The following is a 20,884-nucleotide window of genomic DNA, read 5'->3' on the forward strand; positions in this document are numbered from 1 at the left end:
CCCTCTGTTTGTACAGCTAATGGTTTCATTAGCGAAAATTAATCACTCAAGGGTTTAGAAAGTGGCCCCAACTGTGCGAATACAATCAGGAGGGAGGCTCTTCATGTGGGGCCAGGGTCAATGTGTATTACACTTGAAAAGCAAGGTCCTTCCTGGCTTTGGAGTCACACCTCGTTAGCAGGAGAGGCAGATCCCTCACACTCAGTAATTGTCCGTTTGCATATTCCACCCTAATGGGCTGCACAGGGGGTGGGTTTTCATTATATTGCGGCTCCCTCGGTGGCCGCTGTCCCACTGCCCACTCTCGGCTGACAGTGTGCCATGTGCTGTAGACTCGGAGCCTCGCTGTTGCTCCTGCTCATGTCCCTGCGGCCGAATTGCGCCACCAGTTTGCCCGGTCACAACCAGCAGTTCCGATCCCACGCACTGAAGAGGCTGCTCGAGGTCTTCGGGATGGAGGACGCCCCACAGTCCCCTCACAGGGCCCGCCAGCCCCCTCAGTATATGCTGGACCTTTACAATGCAGTTGCAGACGTGGACGGAGTGACCAAGCAACCTGACTTACTCGTGGGAAACACGGTGCGCAGCTTCCTGGATAAAAGTGAGAGCCTAGCTGACCCATGTTGTATTAAGTAAAGACGTGGTTACTGACAACTCCCCCACCCCACTTTGCTCATCTTTACATTTTTTCTTTCCCAGCTCGCAGCCAGCAGTTCCAGTTCTTTTTCAACCTGTCCAGTGTGGCTAAGAGCGAAACCATTCTTACCGCTCAGCTGCACCTCTTCAAATTGAGAGGTCGACTCTTTCAGGATAACCTGTACGAAAGACAACAACACTTCTGTCAGGTAAGAGCGGGGCAAGGCTCTTCAAAACGACACTACCCCACAATAAGGGAGAGAACCGTTTCACTCAGAATGTCCTTAGGTCTAAGAGAGGGGCAGTGGCAGGCAAGCCGGAAAGAAGTTCAAAGGTGCATAAAAGTCAGAACGTAATTCTATTAGTTCTAAATAGATATTATGACAGACTGCTTGTTCCTGATCACCCATTTTCACAAAGTTAAAGTTGACCCCAAAACGTCAAGTATGCGTTCTATGTATGAATGAGGGACTGCCCAAATCATCAGCTGCTGTACTTAAAGAAGGAAATTTTATCTGAATTTGATACGATCACTGGATTGTTTACACTGATTCTGCCACGTTTCATACAGCAGCGTAACTGGTCGAATATTAGCGTGAATGCACAACATAAAAACTGAGCTGATAAAACAGGTAGGAATAATTGGCTTGGGCAGGAGGTAAGCAATATGTCACCACTTCAGTGTGCACTGCTGCACCACGTAAGAAACAAGGCAGTTTTTGCAACGAGATGTAAAGAATGTGGAAATCATTCATGATCAGGAGTAGTGCAGCGATTTTACTTTGTTTTCTGGGTTTTTTAAAAATATAATGAGCTGTAACAACTTGTCTGAGCTGCAAACTCTATTTTAGGTCAGTGTCTACCAGATACTGGACAGTAATAACACATCTACAGCAGAGGAATTACGACTGCTGTCATCCAGAATACTGGCAATCCATGACAGCACATGGGAGGTCTTCACAATCACCAAGGCTGTAAGTTACATTGGATCACAACATTTAATAAAACCTACAGGAATAACTTTTGAAACATGATATACCCACAATATCACTAATCACTGTGCCCTCTAGTAAGATGCAACAGGAACCATGTCAACTTGTACCATTATCTTGTTAGCGTCCAAACAAACTGTTTTCACAATCGTTTGGCATGATACATTAATACTCTCAATGTCATTAGAGATGGAAGACCAGGATTTTGATCCAGTGACAGTGAAGGGAAGGCAATATATTTTCAAGTCAGGATAGTGAGTGGCTTAGAGAGGACCTTGTAATGTTAGTGTAGAATGATTTATGAAGGAAATACATTTTCCCTGTTGCATGACCCTCACATGAACAGTAAAAAGCACATTATTTTAATGGTCTCATTTAACATAGGGTTTACTGCTAAAATTTAAAATTCAACAGTTTCCACAAACATTTCTTCCTGTTTCTGTCAGCTTTTTGAAAATCCTACATTAAATCTACAGGAGGTTACACTCAATCTTTATAGTGCTCTGATTAGGCCACAACTATACTAGTGTCTAGTTCTGGTCACCTCATTTGACAAAATATGGGAAGGCCATTGAGAGGGTGGAGAGGAGATTTACAAAGTTAGGTTGCAAAGGCTTGGGACTGTTCTCCTTGGATAATGCAGAGGAATTCAGATCACAATTTGAGTAAATAAGCAAAGACAAGAAAACAACCACACTTCCCCTTAGCTGATGGTACGAAGTCTCGGGAACAGAGGAGAATGAGAGGAAGAACATTTTTTTAAAACCCAATAGTGGTAATAGCCAGAAACTTGCCGTCCCAGAATGTGGTAGACATGGAAACAACCAATGAAATTGTATGGGTAATTGAAATAAACTTGCAATGCTACAGGGATCAAACAGGGGAATGTGACTGACGAGACCACTCTATGGGAACCCACTATTCATGAGATGAATGGCCTTCTGTTCCATAGAAACAGTCCACAGAAACATCTATGTACAGTACTTGTATTGATTATTACAACTGAGAGAATAATCACAGCAACTGCTGATACAGGAGTAAGTGAACCAATGCCTGTTAGATTTTCAGGAGAACTTACAATAAGATTGTAATGTATACTCATGTACAGATATACAGTAGTGAAAAGTGCACAAAATCATCAGATACAATGTACTCAAGTACAAAATAGAAAAATAAAGATATTTAAAACATTACGGTCCTTCTCACATAAAATAGAAAAATATATTGTAGTAACTGCACAGAATCTTGTTATAACTTGACACGTTAGGTAGATGTTTCTCCTTGTTAGGGATATGGAACTACACAGATTACAATCTTAGAACTTTTATTTGTTATTGTCTTTTATTTGTAAGAGTAACAGTACCAGTATTTCAGCCTTTACCAATACGCTCCAACAGAATGTGCATACTAACCAGCATACAGATGCCAGTTGTGCTCTGGTATAATGAACCATATTAACAAATTTAGGGGTCTGTGCAAGGATAAAGAGCTCACTGAATGCTGTATAGAAATAATCAAACTATTGACTCTGTAAACTAAACTGGATTAACATCTGTGGCTCTACAGCAGATATCCAAACAGTCAATTATGTCAGAAAGAATAGTGCTAAAACTGCAAAATAAATAGCACCCTGTTTTGGCTATAAAGAAAGGAAAGTAATATTCAATCTACAGAATGGTACATAGTTAAATCATGGGATTGATCCACAACAATTGAGTTCCTCAGGAATGACTTAAACCTCAAAACGGTGACTTGAGCTTTGTGTAAATTCAATGACACTGATAAAATTAATCCAATGCATTGTTTAAATACGTGATAGGATACTAAAGCAAGAACAGTTTTAAATGGTACAAAACAAAAGGACATATGATATGAACTTCACACAAAGTGGATTGGTTTGCATGCAATGGACATGAAAAAGCTGTCTTTCAAAGGTATTGACAACTTGATCAGGGTTTTCCTTATTCGAGATAGGTGAGCAATGCAGAGCCCAATGACCTCAGATATATCGGTGTTGCAAGTGGAAAATGGAAATGTCTCTTTGGTGCAATGGGAGCTGTTGTTCTGGGGTTGATGGTGAAGGCACATAGCTTGAAATGAGTAAAAGGAATTTTGTTCTGTTTCTGACATCTGCTGCAGCTGACTTGACAGTGTTCATGAGGTACAATAGAGGGAACCATAACCTGCATGAAACACTTGCTGTATTAGATTGATGGAAGATTTCTTTATTTGTGCAGGTATATGCATGGACACAGGATACAAAGAGCAACAAAGGCTTGATGGTCATTGTGCAAACTCTGGCTGGGCAGCAGACCAGCAATCATTTTGTCCGTTTTGCCACAGGGAGAGACCATCACAGCAGCAAGCAACCAATGCTGGTCCTCTTCACAGACGAGGAGAGGAGAGGGATTACCACTTCCCCGTCATTAAAAGGTAAAGTCCTTATGATTGGTACCAAAGATAAGATCCACCTCACTACTGTACTCTGTTTAAACACATTTACTAAAAGCTGTCATTAGGCTCCTGCTTTAACTAGTTGGTTTCAGTCTCATTTGGATCACTTATTGACAGTCTTTCTTCAAACTTATTTAAGAGCCAAAAGTGTAATTCTCTTCATTTATATAAAAGTAATGAACTTTAAATTCTTATGATTCGGAGATGCCGGTGTTGGACTGGGGTGTACAAAGTTAAAAATCACACAACACCAGGTTATACTCTAACAGGTTTAATTAGAAGCACACTAGCTTTCGGAGCGACGGTCCTTCATCAGGTGATTGTCATAACACAGAATTTATAAATTCTGTGCTACGATTGAGCCCTCCACAATCACCTGATGAAATAGCGTCACTCCGAAAGCTAGTGTGCTTCCAATTAAACCTGTTGGACTATAACCTGGTGTTGTGTGATTTTTAACTTTAAATTCTTATGGCATCTGTCCTGTGTGCTGCCCAGCTGGACACAACATGAAAAATTATAGGTCTACTTCTTAATCTGATACATTAGTTCAGAAAAAGTCAGGACTGCCAGACTGAGGCAAAGTGAAAAACCACAAAAACAGTGCAATCACTTTACTACTATAAAGAACAGGACAGCCAATTCATTCTCCCTCACCTTACATGGTAACTATTTATTTTTAAACCTAATTAATACCCTTACATCCCATCTAGCTATTGGCTTTTTAAAATTCTAAATTACTTCTGCATCTAACCCACATCTAAGTGCTTAGCAGAAGACGTTGGCCCTGAATAGACAACTAATGCTTGCGGTAAATTGGAAGAGACACTGCAGAACTATTGTAATTTTTTTAATACCTTTCATGGGATGATAGTGTCACTGGCAAAACAAGCATTTGTTGCCCATCCCTAACTGCCCTAAGATGTTAGTGAGTTGCCACCCTGAAGAGGTGCAGTCCATCTATTGCAGGAACACCCAAACTACTGTTGTTCACAGTAATGGAAAGCTATGTGGTTTTACAATGGATGGATTGACTGACATGAGGGCTCTTCCTTTATTATTTCAAATACTTACTGCAAAACAGGAATCGGAGTAATGTCAGTTGTAACAGTCAATGTGTGGCTGACTGGAAGGTAATACCATGCCAGAAAGAGCAAGGAAGCTGAGTGAGTCATTAGCAGAGTTACGTGGGAGGAGTTTGAAAATATGACTGCAATCCCTCATTCCAGATGGCAGATTCAGACATAGTGAGCTAGACTTTCCACTGAAGTTTCTGCCAGACATGCACTGGAACTGTTCTCTCACTTGACTGTTTTGAGCCATCAAGCACTATTGTATCTACCGGACAGATCCATGGTTGGTTTTAAGTTGTTAGCACTCTCAAAGGTAGGTCAACACCTGGAGTATAGATTTCAGATCAATAACAGGTGTAAAAGGCAAAGCTATTCTCTCCCTCTACTTCCCGGTAGTAATGCTTGTTTAAGAGATTAATCTAAAAAATTCAAAGATTCCTTGCTTGGAGTATTACCATAATCCAGCACAACAAGATTTAACTTCCCAAAAACTAGTTTCAGTCAAGAATCCTTGCTGACACACACATACAGAGGGCATTAATAAAAACAGAAAATACTTAGGTCTGACAGTCTCCTTTGGAAGGAGAAACAGAGTAAAAGTTTCAGGTCAGATTAAGTTTATTTCCTTCTCCGCAGCTGAAATAGAGAGGAACTTCAATTATCCAAAGGACATCGGCAGGGAGTATTTCATTAGGTTAATCAGATTTTGGATAACATAGTTGAGTCGAACTTTGGGACCTTGCAATCTTACTGGATTATCCGATATTCAGATAATCGAGTGCCGGATAATCACAGCTCCTCTGTAATTGAAAAATGCTGAAAATACACAATGCCAAAGTCTACAACATTTGCTTTTAAAAAAATACAAATGGTGCTTGAATCTTAAAGAGCAAGAAAAGATTTTTCTTTATAAATGACCCCTGAATACATGAGATGACTTAACTCATTATACTCCACATTTACAGATATGGCCACAGAGATTCCGTTTCTCTCTCACAGAACACTCCAGAACAAAGCAAGCCAGAACCGAAAGACAAGGTCCTTGCATTTCCAAGCATGTCAAAGGCATCCTCTATACGTAGATTTTGAAGAGATTGGCTGGTCTGGTTGGATTATCTCCCCTCGAGGTTACAATGCTTATCATTGTAAAGGAGCATGTTTCTTCCCACTGGGCCAAAATATGAGACCAACCAACCATGCCACTGTCCAGTCTATTATCAATGCTCTTAAACTAGCCAATGATGTGGCATCTCCGTGCTGTATCCCAGACAAACTCTTCTCCATTAATCTTCTCTATTTTGATGATGATGACAATGTAGTCCTGAAACAGTATGATGACATGGTTGCTGGAAGCTGTGGGTGCCATTAACTCATTATTGACCCCTCATTCACTGAGTTCTCATAACCATCCCAGTCTTGCATAACGTCTGGCTCCTGAGGTGAGAAACCAGCATCCTCAGGAGATCTGAAAGCAATGGGGTTAATAGCAATTGTTTTAAAAATGCTTACTACAAGAAAAGTGTTGGTCTGAGCAATGGCTTTAAAGAAAAAGGTCATTCCCTAAAGCAACGTGTGCAGACTGCAGAATGAGTTGTAAAATGTGTAAATGTGTATATAGCGTTACACAGATGTATTAATATATCAGGATCAAGAGTAATTCTGGCATTGATTAATGTAAATTGATGTATTATACAGAATACATATAGCATAATAGGATTGGTGACTTCAACACATTTGTAAATTTTCAAACAAGAACGTAATGTGAACAAACAGCATGATCTCAGTTTTGTTTCATTTATCTTCAGTTTTTTTATTATTTCACTCCTTCACTGATATTATCTTGTCTCTTTCCACCTTTCAATCACACTCTCTCTCAGACTCTAGTTAATAATTTACTTTCCCACCTCCACTATTATACTCCCAAGTCTTCACTGTTTCATTAATTCTCATTTCTACCATGAACTGAAATTCAGTTCTGTCACTGCTCCTTGGTCTCTTACTGCTCAAGTGAAACTCTCATCTTCCTTCACTGGTGTTCTGTTATTTTCACTATCTCAAAACTCCAGTTTGTTTTCTTCTAATGGCATAAAGGCATTGCTCATTTTTGCTGTTTCACTCTTCCCTTCACCTCATTATTCTTGGTCTACCCACTTTCATAAACTGAAATGCATTTTCTCATCTCTCCTAAAATCTCATGCACAAAGGTTGTAAAGCAAGCCTCACCTTGATTGCTTGAAGCAACCTATATTACTATATTCAGTCTATTACCGGAATCCAAACATTAGCAAAACCACATTCTTAGAAGCAGAGAAAGACCTGCAGCAGTTCTGAATACTATTCGTAAGCTCTAGTTGACTGTTTTAAGGATATGTATAGTATGGAAATCATGTTAACCCATTTGAAATCTTATGGTCTCTGCCTTTTGTTTACCAACATTCTCGATGATTGCCAACATCACATCTACAATTACACAGCTTATCCATTTAGTATGCAGGAATATGTTCCATCTATTCTTAGCATTTATTCGAATATAAAAGCTTTCAACCAGTCTAGAATTGATAACTTTAATCATGTAGAATGCTTACTATCTTAAGCAGGTGATAGCTTAAATCTATTTATGTTATGAAGTTTCCCAGCTTCTTTCTGAAAAACCTCTCATGGATAAAATGCTTAAGGAATTTCTTACTGTTACATTTTGCAACCACAGCCCTATTTTTCTTCAGCTCTCCAACCAACTTATTAATATATTTTCATTTGTTACAACATTGACAAGGTCAGCCTTGTGTGCTCATGCACAAGATCTGGACCAATAACCTCTGAAATCAAAAGCTAAGAAAATAGAAAATGGATGAGAGAAAACAAAGTCAATTCAGATCAAGAATGAGCTATTGTACTACCAGGCAAAATGAACACATGAGGAAATGTACAGCAAAGTGAAGGACTCAACTAACAATCATAAAGGTCATTAACAATTGAACTTAGTCAAAACGATAAAGCACAGTTTTCTTTAAATCGACAACTATCCTTTAAAACTTGACTCTTAAACTGGACTCTTCCTGGCCATTAGCATGAACAGGCATTATGACCAACTTTGAATCCAGTTTAACAAATTCTGGTCATTGTTAATTTAATAGTATTTATTGAAGACCTTTTGCATTCTTGTAATTTGAAGGTGGGGTGGGGGGGCAGGGAGGTTAGACAAAACATGATACACCACAGGGCACATTAAATTAGTGGAATTAGGTTATGAGGGATTACACAAAGAAGATTATCACTTGAAAATAGGTCATCAAGATATTAGATATTACACAAGTTGACCTATAATTCTCACCCTTCACCAGCAAATCCATATTGCAGCACTGATAGAGCAGCACAAAATCCCTTGTGCATGTAGCAACAGGTACACTGTTTACTGGCCAATAATCCTACAAATAGATATTACAATGGATTCCTCAAGTATATTACTATCAGGTAGACAAGCGACCAAACTGGTTGATGGTAATGAAAAATTGTGGGCTGTGGGATTGGAGTAATCTTGGTTCAAACAAAAAAAGGATGCAGAGTATGACTTGTGTTATTTGACATCATGTACTGTAGTGATACAAAGATGACTTCAAGTCGAATAAATACCATTAGGGTCTGAAATTACTGACAAAATTACATAATTGTATTTCAATATTAACACCCTCCTGCAATGCACAGGAAGTTCATCTGGAAGTGAGTTGGAAACTAACGTGAACGAATAGAATAGCAGTTCTCTTAGAATATATTTCAGGTTGGAATTAACTGAGGGTCAAGGCAGTTAAGTTTCCACACTAAAGCAGCACAGGTTTCAGATCATATCCTGTACAACTGCAATAATGTAAAAGCCTGTGCCCTGAAGCTTTTTGTTGTGTCAGCACACCTTCTAAGATAATATATCATTAGGTGGTGATGCTAGCTTTGCATTACAGATATATTCCAAGTGATGATCTGTTTTGCGTACACTATTGATCCTGCGTTACGTGTTGGGATTTTGTTTTATGCATGCACATCCTAACCTCAGCAGCAGCATGATTGAAAGGCCTTATGGTCAAGGACAGTATTTAAGATAAAAATCACAAAAGCTTCTTAATATAGTCATATAATTGCAAACATTCACATCTGGAATCAATCATTACAGATACAACAACCTTTTTACAGATTATACAAAATATACATACACATATAGTGAGAACCTTTGAACACAGCTCTCTATCTATTGTCAATTTGGCCTCTTGTGAAGCTTGGTTCCAATTCAGTCCAGAGTTCCTGGAAGAATAAAGTACACTGAAATTCTCTGGAACATACACACAGGAAGCAATTATGTTAACAACATGCAGTCCAAGAAACAGTGACTATTGCAAAGCCCACCTTTACAGAGTTGCAGCGGCACCATCAGAACCTGGGAAAAATAATGGCGTTCCTTGGATCAAACTGATTTAGGGACTCAAACAATCAGATCATTTAGAATCATCATTTCAAAACAATCAGGATGGAAACCAATTTTCTTCGTTCACTACCTTTCCCATTAAAAGCCAACAAAAGTGCCAGTAAAAAAATTCTATATCAAGAAAGATAACCACGAAATAAAGTGTGGCATACAAGCGTAACCATGCAGGAGGAAAAAGACAGAGGGTGCAAGAAAGTGGAGGGAGAGAGAAAGAAAAAACTAATTGAATCAAAAGCAAAACACTGCAAATGCTGAAAATATGAAATGAACAGAGGCCAAAAATTTCAAAGTTATACAGTATTTGTGATTCCTTCTCAAGATGGCAGCGGAGTAGCAATGCAGCAGGTGGGGTCCTAACCCCAGGATCCTGGAGCTTGTCTGCTGTCTTTTTCTTTTCTTTCCCTTTTGTCTTCATTAGATAGTCAGTCATACAGTATGGAAACAGACTCTTTGATCCCACTCCTCCCAACTGATTTCCCAGTCCTAATTGCCAACATTTGGCCCATATGCCTCTAAACCCCTTGCATTCATATAACCATCCAGAGGCCTTTTAAACATTATAATTGTATTCGCTCCCATCATTTCCTCTAGCAGCTTGCTCCATATATGCACCACCCTCTGCATGAATAAGTTACCCCTCAGGTCATATTATTTCAATGCAAGAGGCCTGAGAGGCAAGGCAGATGAATTTAGGGCATGGTTGGGAACATGGGACTGGGATATCGTAGCTATTATAGAAACGTGGCTCAGGGATGCACAGGACTGGTAGCATATAGGATATAGATACTATAGGAAGGATAGAAAGATAGGAGGGGGAATGACATTTTTGGTTATTTTCTGATGTCATGGGGAAACAGGAGAAATGTTGATTGGCTGCGGTGGTTACAGTGCCCGGAGTGATGATTCCTGACTGCAGTAGGCTTAGTGCCTGGACTCGGAGGGTCACTGGTCATGACTGTGCCCAAAAAAAGGTTTCTACCTGTGGTAGGCCTGCAGTGGGGACTCAGGGGGTCTTTGGATGCAGTGATGGTGGTGCCTGAAGCTTGGACTCGGTGGACGTGGTGCCTGGAGCAAAGACTTCTGGCTGGGACCTTGCAAAAGCAGTGTATTTGTGTTGTAGACCCCTTGTTCAGATGATGAACTCTATTTATGTAATTTTTTATTCCTTTTGTAGTCTGGAGGCTAGGTACTGTCGCACACTGGGGTGGAAGGACTGCAATTCTTAATTTAAAAACACATTCATTTATTTATTTTATTCCTATGATTTTGAATTTTTCTAATGTATCCCTAAGAATCTATACTTAAGAATCTGTGCCTACGTACTCTTGTACCTAACATGGTATCGTAAGTAGTGACTTGTAAACTTTTCACTGTACTCATGTGAGTACGTGACAGTAAAGCTAATTCTAAGAAGCAAACAGCATTAACATTTCGCATTAGTGATCCGAGCACGTCTCAAAGTAGTTGACAGTCAATTAATTATTTTGAGTTGTTTGAGAGGGAGAATTGAGCGAGAAATGTAATAACTTAGTAATTGAAGTGAAAGCCAGGCAATGTGGAAATGAAGAGGGATTTGGAATTCAGATAAATAAGACATTAAAAGCAGCAGGATAAGACTATAAAGAGATAAGCTTATACAATACTGAGTTTTAAGATGTTTAAAATAAGAGTCAAAATGGCATGGTGAATATAATCATAAGGTCACAATTAGGTACAATACAATTATGAGTGATGTGATAAATACTAAAATCATAAAGAGGTGTGACAATGTACAGGAACTATTTACAGGGGAACGAAAGAAGATTATAAACAAGTAAGTTAGGATTAAAAACAAATGTGAAGCTATGGAGTGCAATACCAAAATATGAATAAAGCAAAAAGTATGTCAATAGTTAAGAATAGGTTAAGCAGATCTTGTAGCAGAGGTAATGCTCCCATCAGTGGGCCAAAAGATCTGGGTTCAAGTCCCATGTATGTCAGCTGTGCATCATTAAGGGGAGATGATGGCCTATTGGTATTATTGCTGGACTGTTAGCTCGAAGACGCATCTGATCACTAATGTCCTCATTTGATCTGGCCTACATGTGATTCCAGACCCACATCAATGTGGTTAACTCTTAACTGCTCTCTGGGCAATTAGTGATAGGTAATAAATGCTGGCCTAGCCAGCGACTCCATCATGAATAAAAAAAGATGTCCCAACAGTTTGATTAAGAGTACTTTTAAGAATAGGTGAGAGAAGTGATTGAGTGAATAGAACGGTACATTGTATTAGTACAATTATTGCTTCTATGAAAGATGAACAACAGTCTTGAATGATCGTGGAATTCAACAAGTTTGAGCCTTCATATTAGTAACTCAACTCAAGATAATTTTGTCTGTTGCACCTTGTTGCAGCAATGCCTTCTCCCCTGGGGTAAGAAGGATCGACAGAAGGATTAGGAGAAAATGACAAACAAAACAAAGTTATAGCTATTAAGCAATGAGGAAGCACTCACCTTCCAAAAATGCAAATTCATCTGTAGCATCAACTGCATTGTCTGAAAGAGAAATAAAAATACATCATCTAGCAATTTGGATAACTTCCAAACAAAACAACAATTGACTATTTCACCTTTGCACCCCCACCCCGCAAACAAACTTAGTTCAGCACTTAAGTGATTTGGATGTGAATACAGGAAATATGGTTAGTAAGTTTGCAGATGACACCAAAATTGATGGTGTAATGGACATTGAAGAAGGTTACTAAGAGTACAACAGGACCTTGATCAGATGGGCCAAAAATGGCAGATGGAGTTTAATCTAGATAAATGTGAGGTGCTACATTTTAGTGCTGCGAATCAGGACAGGACTTATACACTTAACAGTAAGGTCCTGGAGAGTGTTGCCAAACAAAGTAAACAAGGAGTGCAGGTTCACAGTTCACGGGTTTGGAAGGTTTGAGTATACGGTGAGGCTGAATAGGTTGGGGCTATTTTCCCTGGAGCATCAGAGGCTGAGTGGTGATCATAAAGAAGTTTATAAAATCATGAGGGGCATGGATAGGGTGAATAGTCAAGGTCTTTTTCACAGGGTAGGAGGTTCTAAAACTAGAGATCATAAGTTTAAGATGAGGAGAAAGATTTAAAAGGGACCTAAATGGCAACCTTTTCATGAAGAGGGTGGTGCGTGTGTGGAATGAACTGCCAGAGGAAGCGGTGGAAATTGGTACAATAACAATATTTAAAAGTCATCTGGATGGGTATATTAATGGGAGGGGGTTAAAGCGATACGGGCCAAATGCTGGCAAGTGTGACTTGATTAATTTAGGATATCTGGTCAGCATGGATGAGTTTGACCAAAGGATCTGATTCCGTTCTGTACATCTCTATGGCTGTATGACTTTAAAACTCAGCCACTCACATATGTTATAATCCTACAAAGACCCTTGAGTATGCTCTGACAACAAAGTAGCAGTCTGGAATAACAAATTGCTGGCAGACTCACCCACATCCTTTCGCTGGATAGTTTTGCGTTTTCCCCGCAAAGCGAATGAATATGCATCCTTCGCAATCACTTCAACAAATAGTTCCTGTTGGGAGAAACCAAATACATTGTTCAGTCAATGGGATACCCAGTTTGTTCAGTATACATTCTCTCTCTCACAAGGAACCCAGTATACAGCTCCAGCTCTCATACAGCTCTAATCTCTTTCCTGAGCAGAAGCAGCATTTCCTCCCTCAGGCAAACCTTTGTACCCCTCCCCACAGAGACAGGTTGCTTTTGCCTCATTAGCAATTAATAAAACGATGCCAAGATTGAAGTTTCCTTAAGTCTTAATCTAAATTAAAGCATTTTTATGCAAGGTGAGCAATGTCACTGTCATCAAGGATTTAATGATTATGCAAACTCAGGCAGAATCATCATATCAGTCTGTATAAGTGATCCATCAAGATAAATTAACTGAAGCTGAAAAATTAAAATTCGAACTTCTAAAATGCCAAACAGAAAAACATGACTGATTTATGGAAAAAGATAGCAAGTTTTGAGAAGATTCGCAGCTCAGGTTGAGGCTCTGGATCTAAGTTTGCTCGCTGAGCTAGGTTTATTTTCAGACGTTTTGTCACCAAACTAGGTAACATCATCAGTGACTCCCACAGCTACCTGGATTACACCTCCTCCCACCCTACCTCTTGCAAAAATGCTATCCTTTATTCCCAATTCCTCCACCTCATCTGCTCCCAGGAGGACCAGTTCCACCACAGAACACACCAACTGGCCTCCTTCTTTAAAGACCACAATTTCCCCTCCCACATGGTTGATAATGCTCTCCAGTGCACTTCATCCATGCTCTCCACCTCAACCCTCGAACCCCACCCCTCAGCCGCAACATGGTCAAAACCCCTTGGTCCTCACCTTCCACCCCAGCAACCTCCGCCATTTGCGCCACCTACAAACAGACCCCGCCACCAGAGATATATTTCCATCCCCACCCCATCCGCTTTCTGTAAAGATTGTTCCCTTCGCGACTACCTGGTCATGTCCACACCCCTTAATAACCCACCCTCCCTTCCTGGCACCTTACCTTGACACCGCAGCAACTGCAAAACCTCCCCCCGCCCCTCCATCCAAGGCCACAAAGGAGCCTTTCATATCCATCAACGTTTCACCAGCATTTCTACACACATCATTTACTGTATCTGTTGCTCCCAATGCGGTCTCCTCTACACTGGGGAGACTGGACGTCTACTCGCAGAATGCTTCAGAGAACATCTCCGGGACATCCACACCAATCAACCCCACCGCCCTGTGGCTGAACATTTCAACTCTGCCTCCCACTCTGCCAAGGACGTGCAGGTCCTGGGCCTCCTCCACCGCCGCCGCTCCCTCACCACCCAATGCCTAGAGGAAGAACGCCTTATCTTCCGCCTTGGGACCCTTCAACCCCATGGCATCAATGTGGATTTCACCAGTTTCCTCATTCTCCCTCCCAACCTTAACCGAGACCCAACCTTCCAGCTCAGCACCGCCCTCATGACCTGTCCCACCTGCCAATCTTCCTTCCCACCTATCTGCTCCACCGTCCCCTCTGACCTATCACTTTCATCTCCACCTCCATCCACCTATTGCACTCTTAGCTACCTTCCTCCAGCAGACCCCCTCATTTATCGCTCCACCCTGAGGCTCCCAGCCTCATCCTGATGAAGGGCTTTTGCCTAAATTGTCGATTTTCCTGCTCCTCCGATGCTGCCTGACCTGTTGTGCTTTTCCAGCACCACTCTGATCTTGACCCCCAACATCATCAGTGAGCCTCTGATGAAGCCTTTGAATGTTGATGAGTCAGTTTTTTTTTTGAAAAGTCAGGCTCTATTATTTTTGATAATGCTCCTTAATCTGGTGGCATCTATAGAGACGGGGAAAAGTTATATTGATACCGCTTCAGAAACTGCAGCAACGTTTGAGTTTTATTTTAGTGGCCAGGTTTCTAGAGTAATTGACGTTTAACCCATTATCCAGGAATGGGCTACACTAAAGAAGTTCTGGTAAAATGTCCAGCATTTTAATTTTTTTCTTAATTTGTATAGTCTCTATTTGTAATTTAACTCCTGGAGATTATTATGGTAAATATACTCTGCACCTTCACCAACCAGCCCAGAGCTGGGGACCATGATCAATAAAGGAACGCGGGCAGAGACCCAGTGGATTGCACCCGGGAGGAGTCCTCAGTGACCATCAGGGCCTCTGGCGGCCGCCGGATGACCCTCTGTAGGGGGTCGGGGTGGCCATCACTCACTCACCGTGGCCTTCCCGATGGCGAACACGGCCTCCTGGCTCGCCAGCGACACATCGGGATCAGCCTTCATCAGCCCCTTGATCCGGCTCAGCGGCAGCCGGAGCAGTTTATGCTGCAGGCCCGGCCTCTCCACCTCGACCTCCGGCTGCAGGCTCTGGGCCGACTCCCCCGCTTGCTGCAGCCCCACTCCGCTCTCGCGTTCCTCCATCAACCGCCTTCCCGCCTCACCGCCTGCTGCTCCCCGAACCGCCAATCGCAGCGCGCCCTCACCCCCCTCCGCCAATCGCAGCGCGCCCTCACCCCACTCCGCCAATCGCAGCGCGCCCTCACCCCACTCCGCCAATCGCAGCGCGCCCTCACCCACTCCGCCAATCGCAGCGCGCCCTCACCCCCCTCCGCCAATCGCAGCGCGCACTCACCCCCTCCGCCAATCGCAACACATCCTTTTCCCCCCTCCGCCAGTCCAAAGATGTGCAGGTCAGGTGAATTGGCCATGCTAAATTGCCCGTAGTGTTAGGTAAGGGGTAAATGTAGGGGTATGGGTGGGTTACGCTTCGGCGGGTCGGTGTGGACTTGTTGGGCCGAAGGGCCTGTTTCCACACTGTAATGTAATGTAATCTAATCTAATCTAACACTGGATAGAAACACCAACCACGAATAGAGAGTTAGCGGTCTAATAGCACGACAGTTACGCTGTGGTCCAATTAGGTGGTGCAGCATTAACATCGCTAACCAATCAGATTTTAGAGGCTGCAATAAGTAGCACAGCAGTTACAAGAAGGGCCCTTGTTGGAAAAATTCACCAGATGTTAACGAAATATGATAGAGATACACAGCATGGAAACAGACCCTTCGGTCCAACTCGTCCATGTTGATGAGATATCCTAATCTAATCTCGTCCCATTTAGAAGAGGATGAATCCCTAGCCTGTGGAAACAGGGCACTTGAGTAACCCACCCAGACCTGCCCTACCATATTACCCTATGTTTACACCTGATTAATGAACCTAACCTACACATCCCTGAATATTATGGGCAACCTCGCATAGCCAATTCACCTGACTTGCACATTTTTGGATTGTGGGAGGAAACTGGAGCACCCAGAGGAAACCCACACAGTCACAGGGAGTATGTGCAAACTCCACACAGACAGTCACCCTAGTTGGGAATTGAACATGGGTCCCTGGTGCTGTGAGGCAGCAGTGCTATCCACTGTGCTACGCAATGACCATTTGCCAGCACTTAGCCCATATTCCTCTAATCCAGATGTCTTTTAAATGTTGTATTTATACCAGCCTCCACCACTTCCTCTGGCAGCTGATGACACCAAAATTGGAGGTGTAGTGGACAGCGAAGGAGGTTATCTCGGATTACAACAGGATCTTGACCAGATGGGCCAATGGGCTGAGAAGTGACAGATGCAGTTTAATTTAGATAACTGTAAGGTGCTGCATTTTGGGAAAGCAAATCTTAGCAGGATTTATACATTTAATGGTCAGGCCCTGGGGAGTGTTGCTGAAGAAAGAGACCTTGGAGTGCAGGTTCACAGCTCCTTGAAAATAGAGTCACAGGTAGGTAGGATAGTGAAGAAGGTGTTTGGTATGCTGTCCTTTTTCGGTCAGAGTATTGAATACAGGAGTTGGGAGGTCATGTTGCGGCTGTACAGGACATTGGTTAGGACCGTTGAACTGTTGGAATATTACGTGCAATTCTGGTCTCCTTCCTATCGGAAAGATGTTTAGATTAGATTACTTACAATGTGGAAATAGGCCCTTCGGCCCAACAAGTCCACACCAATCCTCCGAAGAGCAACCAACCCAGACCCATTCCCCTACATTTACCCCTTCACCTAACACTATGGGCAATTTCACATGGCCAATTCACCTAACCTGCACATTTTTTGTGAAACTTGAAAGGGTTCAGAAAAGACTTACAAGGATGTTGCCAGGGTTGGAGGATTTGAGCTATGGGGAGAAGTTGAATTGGCTAGGGCTGTTTTCCCTCGAGCGTCGGAGGCTGAGGGGTGACCTTATAGAGGTTTACAAAATCATGAGGGGCTTGGACAGGATAAATAGACAGTCATTTCCCTGGGATGGGGGCGTCCAGAACTAGAGGGCATAGGTTTAGGGTGAGAGGGGAAAGATACAAAAGAGACCTATGGGGCAACTCTTCCATATAGAGGGTGGTACGTGTATGGAATGAGCTGCCAGAGGAAGGGGTGGAGGCTGGTACAATTGCAAATTTTAAAAGGCATTTGGATAGGTATATGAAAAGGAAGGGTTTGGAGCGATATGGGCCAGGTGCTGGCGGGTTGTTCTGGATTGGGTTGGGATATCCGGTCGGCATGGATGAGTTGGACCGAAGGGTCTGTTTCCGTGCTGTACATCTCTATGACTCTAAGTGTTTCCAGCAACTTCTGTTTTTGTTTCTGATTTCCTATATACGCAGTTCATTTTCTTTATTTAAAGCATAGAGTTATAGGGTGGAGAAGGGACTTTTTGGTTCGGTGGTCAACCAAGATGCACTTTGCAGCACTTGGCTCATAGTGAGGGGATGATGGCCTAGTGGTGTTATCACGAGACCATAATCCAAAGATCCAGGTAATGTTCTGGGCAATTTAATTTTTAAAAAAATCAGGAATTATAAGTCGAATGATGACAATGAACTGTTGTTGATTGTCAGGGAAAAAAAACGGGAAGGAGACAGCAATCCTTGTCTTGTCTACATGTGACTTCAGATCCACAGTATTGTTGTTGATTCTGCACTGCCAATGGTAATGAATGCTGGCCTAGCCCACATTCTCTGAAGCAATAAAAAAATGCCTGGAATGTTATGACATTTCATTAGCTTATCCAAGCATTGTTAAAGTTTTTGAGGTTTCCCATCTTATCTTCTCTCCCAGACAGTGCATTCGGGTTTCCCACCATTCTCAGGGTGAACAAAGTTTATCCTTAAATCCCTCTAAAACTCCTACTGTGTATCTTAAAATTATGCTCCTTTGTTATTGATCCTTCAACTAAGAAGAACAGCTACTTCTTATCCATTGTGTCCATGCCCCATATAAATTCACACATCTCAATCAGTTCTCCCCTCAGTCTTCTCTACTCTGTTAAAATTAAAAAATGATTTGTGCCTTTCAAATCTGTCTTCACAGCTAAAGTGCTTTAACCCAGGCAGCATCCTGGTGCATCTCCGCTGCACACCCTGCATTGTAGCTACATCCTCACAAAGGTCAATTAATGCTTTTTTTCTGCAGTGGTCAGTATGGAAGAATGTAGATTGGGGTTAAAAGTGTAAATTGTGTCTGAATGCACTCCAGGAAATGTTGATCTTAAATCCTTGGAGATTCCAGGAGTCTTCTGGAGGGTTGATAACCTTAGGTCAAGACATCGCTAAAGGCTGATGCGGTTGAGTTTAGAGTGGTCATTGAGGTTGCTTCCTGGTAGTTCGGTCTCTGGAATGCAGCGTTCTCAGACCTGTCTCCAGCACAATGTCTTTGCTTCCAAAATGGAGATCACACTGGCCTGGGCTATACTGTTGGGACTAGAGAATGATTCTGGTCTGAAATGAAGCTGTTGCACATCATTGGTCTCTAAAGGAGAAAAATAACTCCTTTTTGTAGAATTATGCAGTACTGTAGAAGGCCATTAAGCCTGCTTTCTTGAAATAGCTTCCAATGATTTCTACTGCCCAGTTCTTTCCCCTCAGTCCTGTAATTGATTATTCTTTTAAATGTCTAATGAGGAAAATGAAGTTTTGGAATCTGCATTTCTTCACAGGAACGTAGTGTGATTCTCATTAGACAACAGTTCACAAAATCTGAATCCACTGGCTCCTCAGTCAAATCTGTTCATTCTTAGGAATAGCTAGAAGAGATAAAATGAGTTTTTGCATCTACTTCTCAGATTTCCTTGTGCTCTGTAATTCAGTGTTAACTACCCATTTCTACAATCTGTGGCCTTCTGGTTGAAAGCGGCTGTCTAACTCCATTGCTTGTTCACTGTGAGTACAATTCCATCCACAACAAACCTCCCCTATACACAGTATGCCATTTTGTCCTGCAGTAAGAATACTGTAATAACATTGGATAAGATGAGCATTGGATGGATATCTTCCAACTACCAGAAAACTCATGCTATTGCAGGATATTTGTTGCCAAAGGAGCACTGTGTGCAAAGAAGACTTGAGGGGAATCCCAAACACAGTTTCCAGTGGAGGGGTGGGGGGGGGGGGGGGGGGGTTACAGAGTCATTAACCCATGCTGTACTGAGTATAAGGATTTTATTCCATGGAAGCAATGCAGATGGACATCATGGTATTGGAAGAATTGGAGTGAATTGAAAGACGCAGCAGTTCTCTAATCTTACCTACTTTGTCAGTTAAGTGCTAATAATGGTCTGCAATCTTGACACATCCAGAACCACTGACTTCTCCCCACATACGGCTATTATGACCCATTTGATTATCTTCCTTCTGTGAATACCTCACAGTCATTCCTTGCACAAGCTAATCTGTTCCATTAGTACCATGGGTCTGCATCTGAAGGAAAAAAATGTGAGGTTTTCACTTTGGTCTTTTGGCTACCAGGGAATTGCATGGAACTACTGATAATTATAATGGAGTTATTTTTTGGTTACTCAGTACTTGGAAATAATTCTGACTAGTCTACTCCTGGTTCTGTAGAAGCAAATAAAAGGGGAGGATTAACTGAATTTAACACATTAACAGGTGCTGCAAGAAAATTTAGTAACGTGCTTCCTGTGCAAGCAGGCTTTAAAATTATGCAGCAACAGCTTTCTTCCCACCTCCCGTCCTTCATAAAAGTAATGCTCCTGTTGCTCATTATTTTACAAACTATTTAAGTTACAAATCACTTGAGAGTGACATGTTCTCAGTAAGTGTAGGGACGTATCTGAATTATCCCTTTCTATAGTGATGAAAATCTGTCTAGATAAAATTCTTGTTTCTGATGTCCCTGATAGTCTCAGCATAAACTGTCGAACCAACCTGGACCCTCAACATACGACTCAAGATAGTGGACCCAGCTTGTCGGACACAAGTGTTTACCCCACAGAGACCAGGGCAGAAAGTTAAGCATGAGGTGATGGCAAGAATATCTGTGTTCACAAACCACAATATAGTGGAGGAAATGGGGAACAACAACAATTTGTACTTATATAGCATCTTTAACAAATTAAAACATATCTTCACAGGAGCATTATAAAACAGACAGGCACACACATGGATGGGTATGAATACGTACACTGTAGTGTGAGAAATCAAAGATATCCAAAAATCAGACAAACTTTATAGGAGAAATGGAACAGAAACACACACAAACCTGTTTCTCCTACTCTGGCATTTTATGCATCCCAAATACCACCTTCAAGATCACTGCAGTAATTCACCAAGCCTCCTTTGATAGCACCTTCCAAACATATGACCACTACCACCTAGAAGGACAAGGGCAGTAGGTACATGGGAAT

The 20,884-nt window shown here is 41.8% G+C and overlaps 2 protein-coding genes across 4 annotated transcripts; one reads left to right on the forward strand and one right to left on the reverse strand.

Annotated features, from left to right (window-relative positions):
- Positions 1–28: 28 nt before the first annotated feature.
- Positions 29–6,524, forward strand: LOC122565284 (anti-dorsalizing morphogenic protein). The gene is made up of 6 exons (XM_043721074.1): positions 29–601; positions 700–845; positions 1,488–1,610; positions 3,866–4,061; positions 5,319–5,329; positions 6,135–6,524. The coding sequence occupies exons 1-6, from the start codon at positions 322–324 to the stop codon at positions 6,522–6,524; spliced, it is 1,146 nt and encodes a 381-aa protein (XP_043577009.1). The 5' UTR covers positions 29–321.
- Positions 6,016–15,644, reverse strand: pole4 (polymerase (DNA-directed), epsilon 4, accessory subunit). 3 transcript variants are annotated; one of them, XR_006316125.1, is made up of 5 exons: positions 15,404–15,644; positions 13,113–13,197; positions 12,125–12,166; positions 9,358–9,445; positions 6,016–6,620 (listed from the first exon to the last, which is right to left on the reverse strand). XR_006316125.1 is itself a non-coding variant. In XM_043721073.1 (5 exons), the coding sequence occupies exons 1-4, from the start codon at positions 15,605–15,607 to the stop codon at positions 9,550–9,552; spliced, it is 360 nt and encodes a 119-aa protein (XP_043577008.1). In that variant the 5' UTR covers positions 15,608–15,644; the 3' UTR covers positions 9,374–9,445; positions 9,548–9,549. The 3 variants fall into 3 exon arrangements, 2 of the variants coding, with proteins under 2 accessions (XP_043577008.1, XP_043577007.1); XM_043721073.1 differs by lacking the exon at positions 6,016–6,620 and adding an exon at positions 9,548–9,578 and having other exon boundaries at positions 9,374–9,445; XM_043721072.1 differs by lacking the exons at positions 6,016–6,620; positions 9,358–9,445 and adding an exon at positions 10,307–12,037.
- Positions 15,645–20,884: the final 5,240 nt, after the last annotated feature.

This window comes from Chiloscyllium plagiosum, chromosome 31, assembly GCF_004010195.1.
Source record: "Chiloscyllium plagiosum isolate BGI_BamShark_2017 chromosome 31, ASM401019v2, whole genome shotgun sequence".
NCBI classification, from domain to species: Eukaryota; Metazoa; Chordata; class Chondrichthyes; order Orectolobiformes; family Hemiscylliidae; genus Chiloscyllium; species Chiloscyllium plagiosum.

Excerpts from the sequence above, each read along its gene's own strand:
- LOC122565284 (XM_043721074.1), top strand. The coding sequence starts at position 322 with ATGTGCTGTAGACTCGGAGCCTCGCTGTTGCTCCTGCTCATGTCCCTG. Across the intron at positions 602-699 it reads GCGCAGCTTCCTGGATAAAA|CTCGCAGCCAGCAGTTCCAG; the intron begins GTGAGAGCCTAG and ends TTTCTTTCCCAG. Across the intron at positions 1,611-3,865 it reads TCTTCACAATCACCAAGGCT|GTATATGCATGGACACAGGA; the intron begins GTAAGTTACATT and ends TTATTTGTGCAG.
- pole4 (XM_043721072.1), bottom strand. The coding sequence starts at position 15,607 with ATGGAGGAACGCGAGAGCGGAGTGGGGCTGCAGCAAGCGGGGGAGTCG. Across the intron at positions 12,167-13,112 it reads TATCCAGCGAAAGGATGTGG|ACAATGCAGTTGATGCTACA; the intron begins GTGAGTCTGCCA and ends TTTCTCTTTCAG. Across the intron at positions 12,038-12,124 it reads TGAATTTGCATTTTTGGAAG|GGGAGAAGGCATTGCTGCAA; the intron begins GTGAGTGCTTCC and ends TTCTTACCCCAG.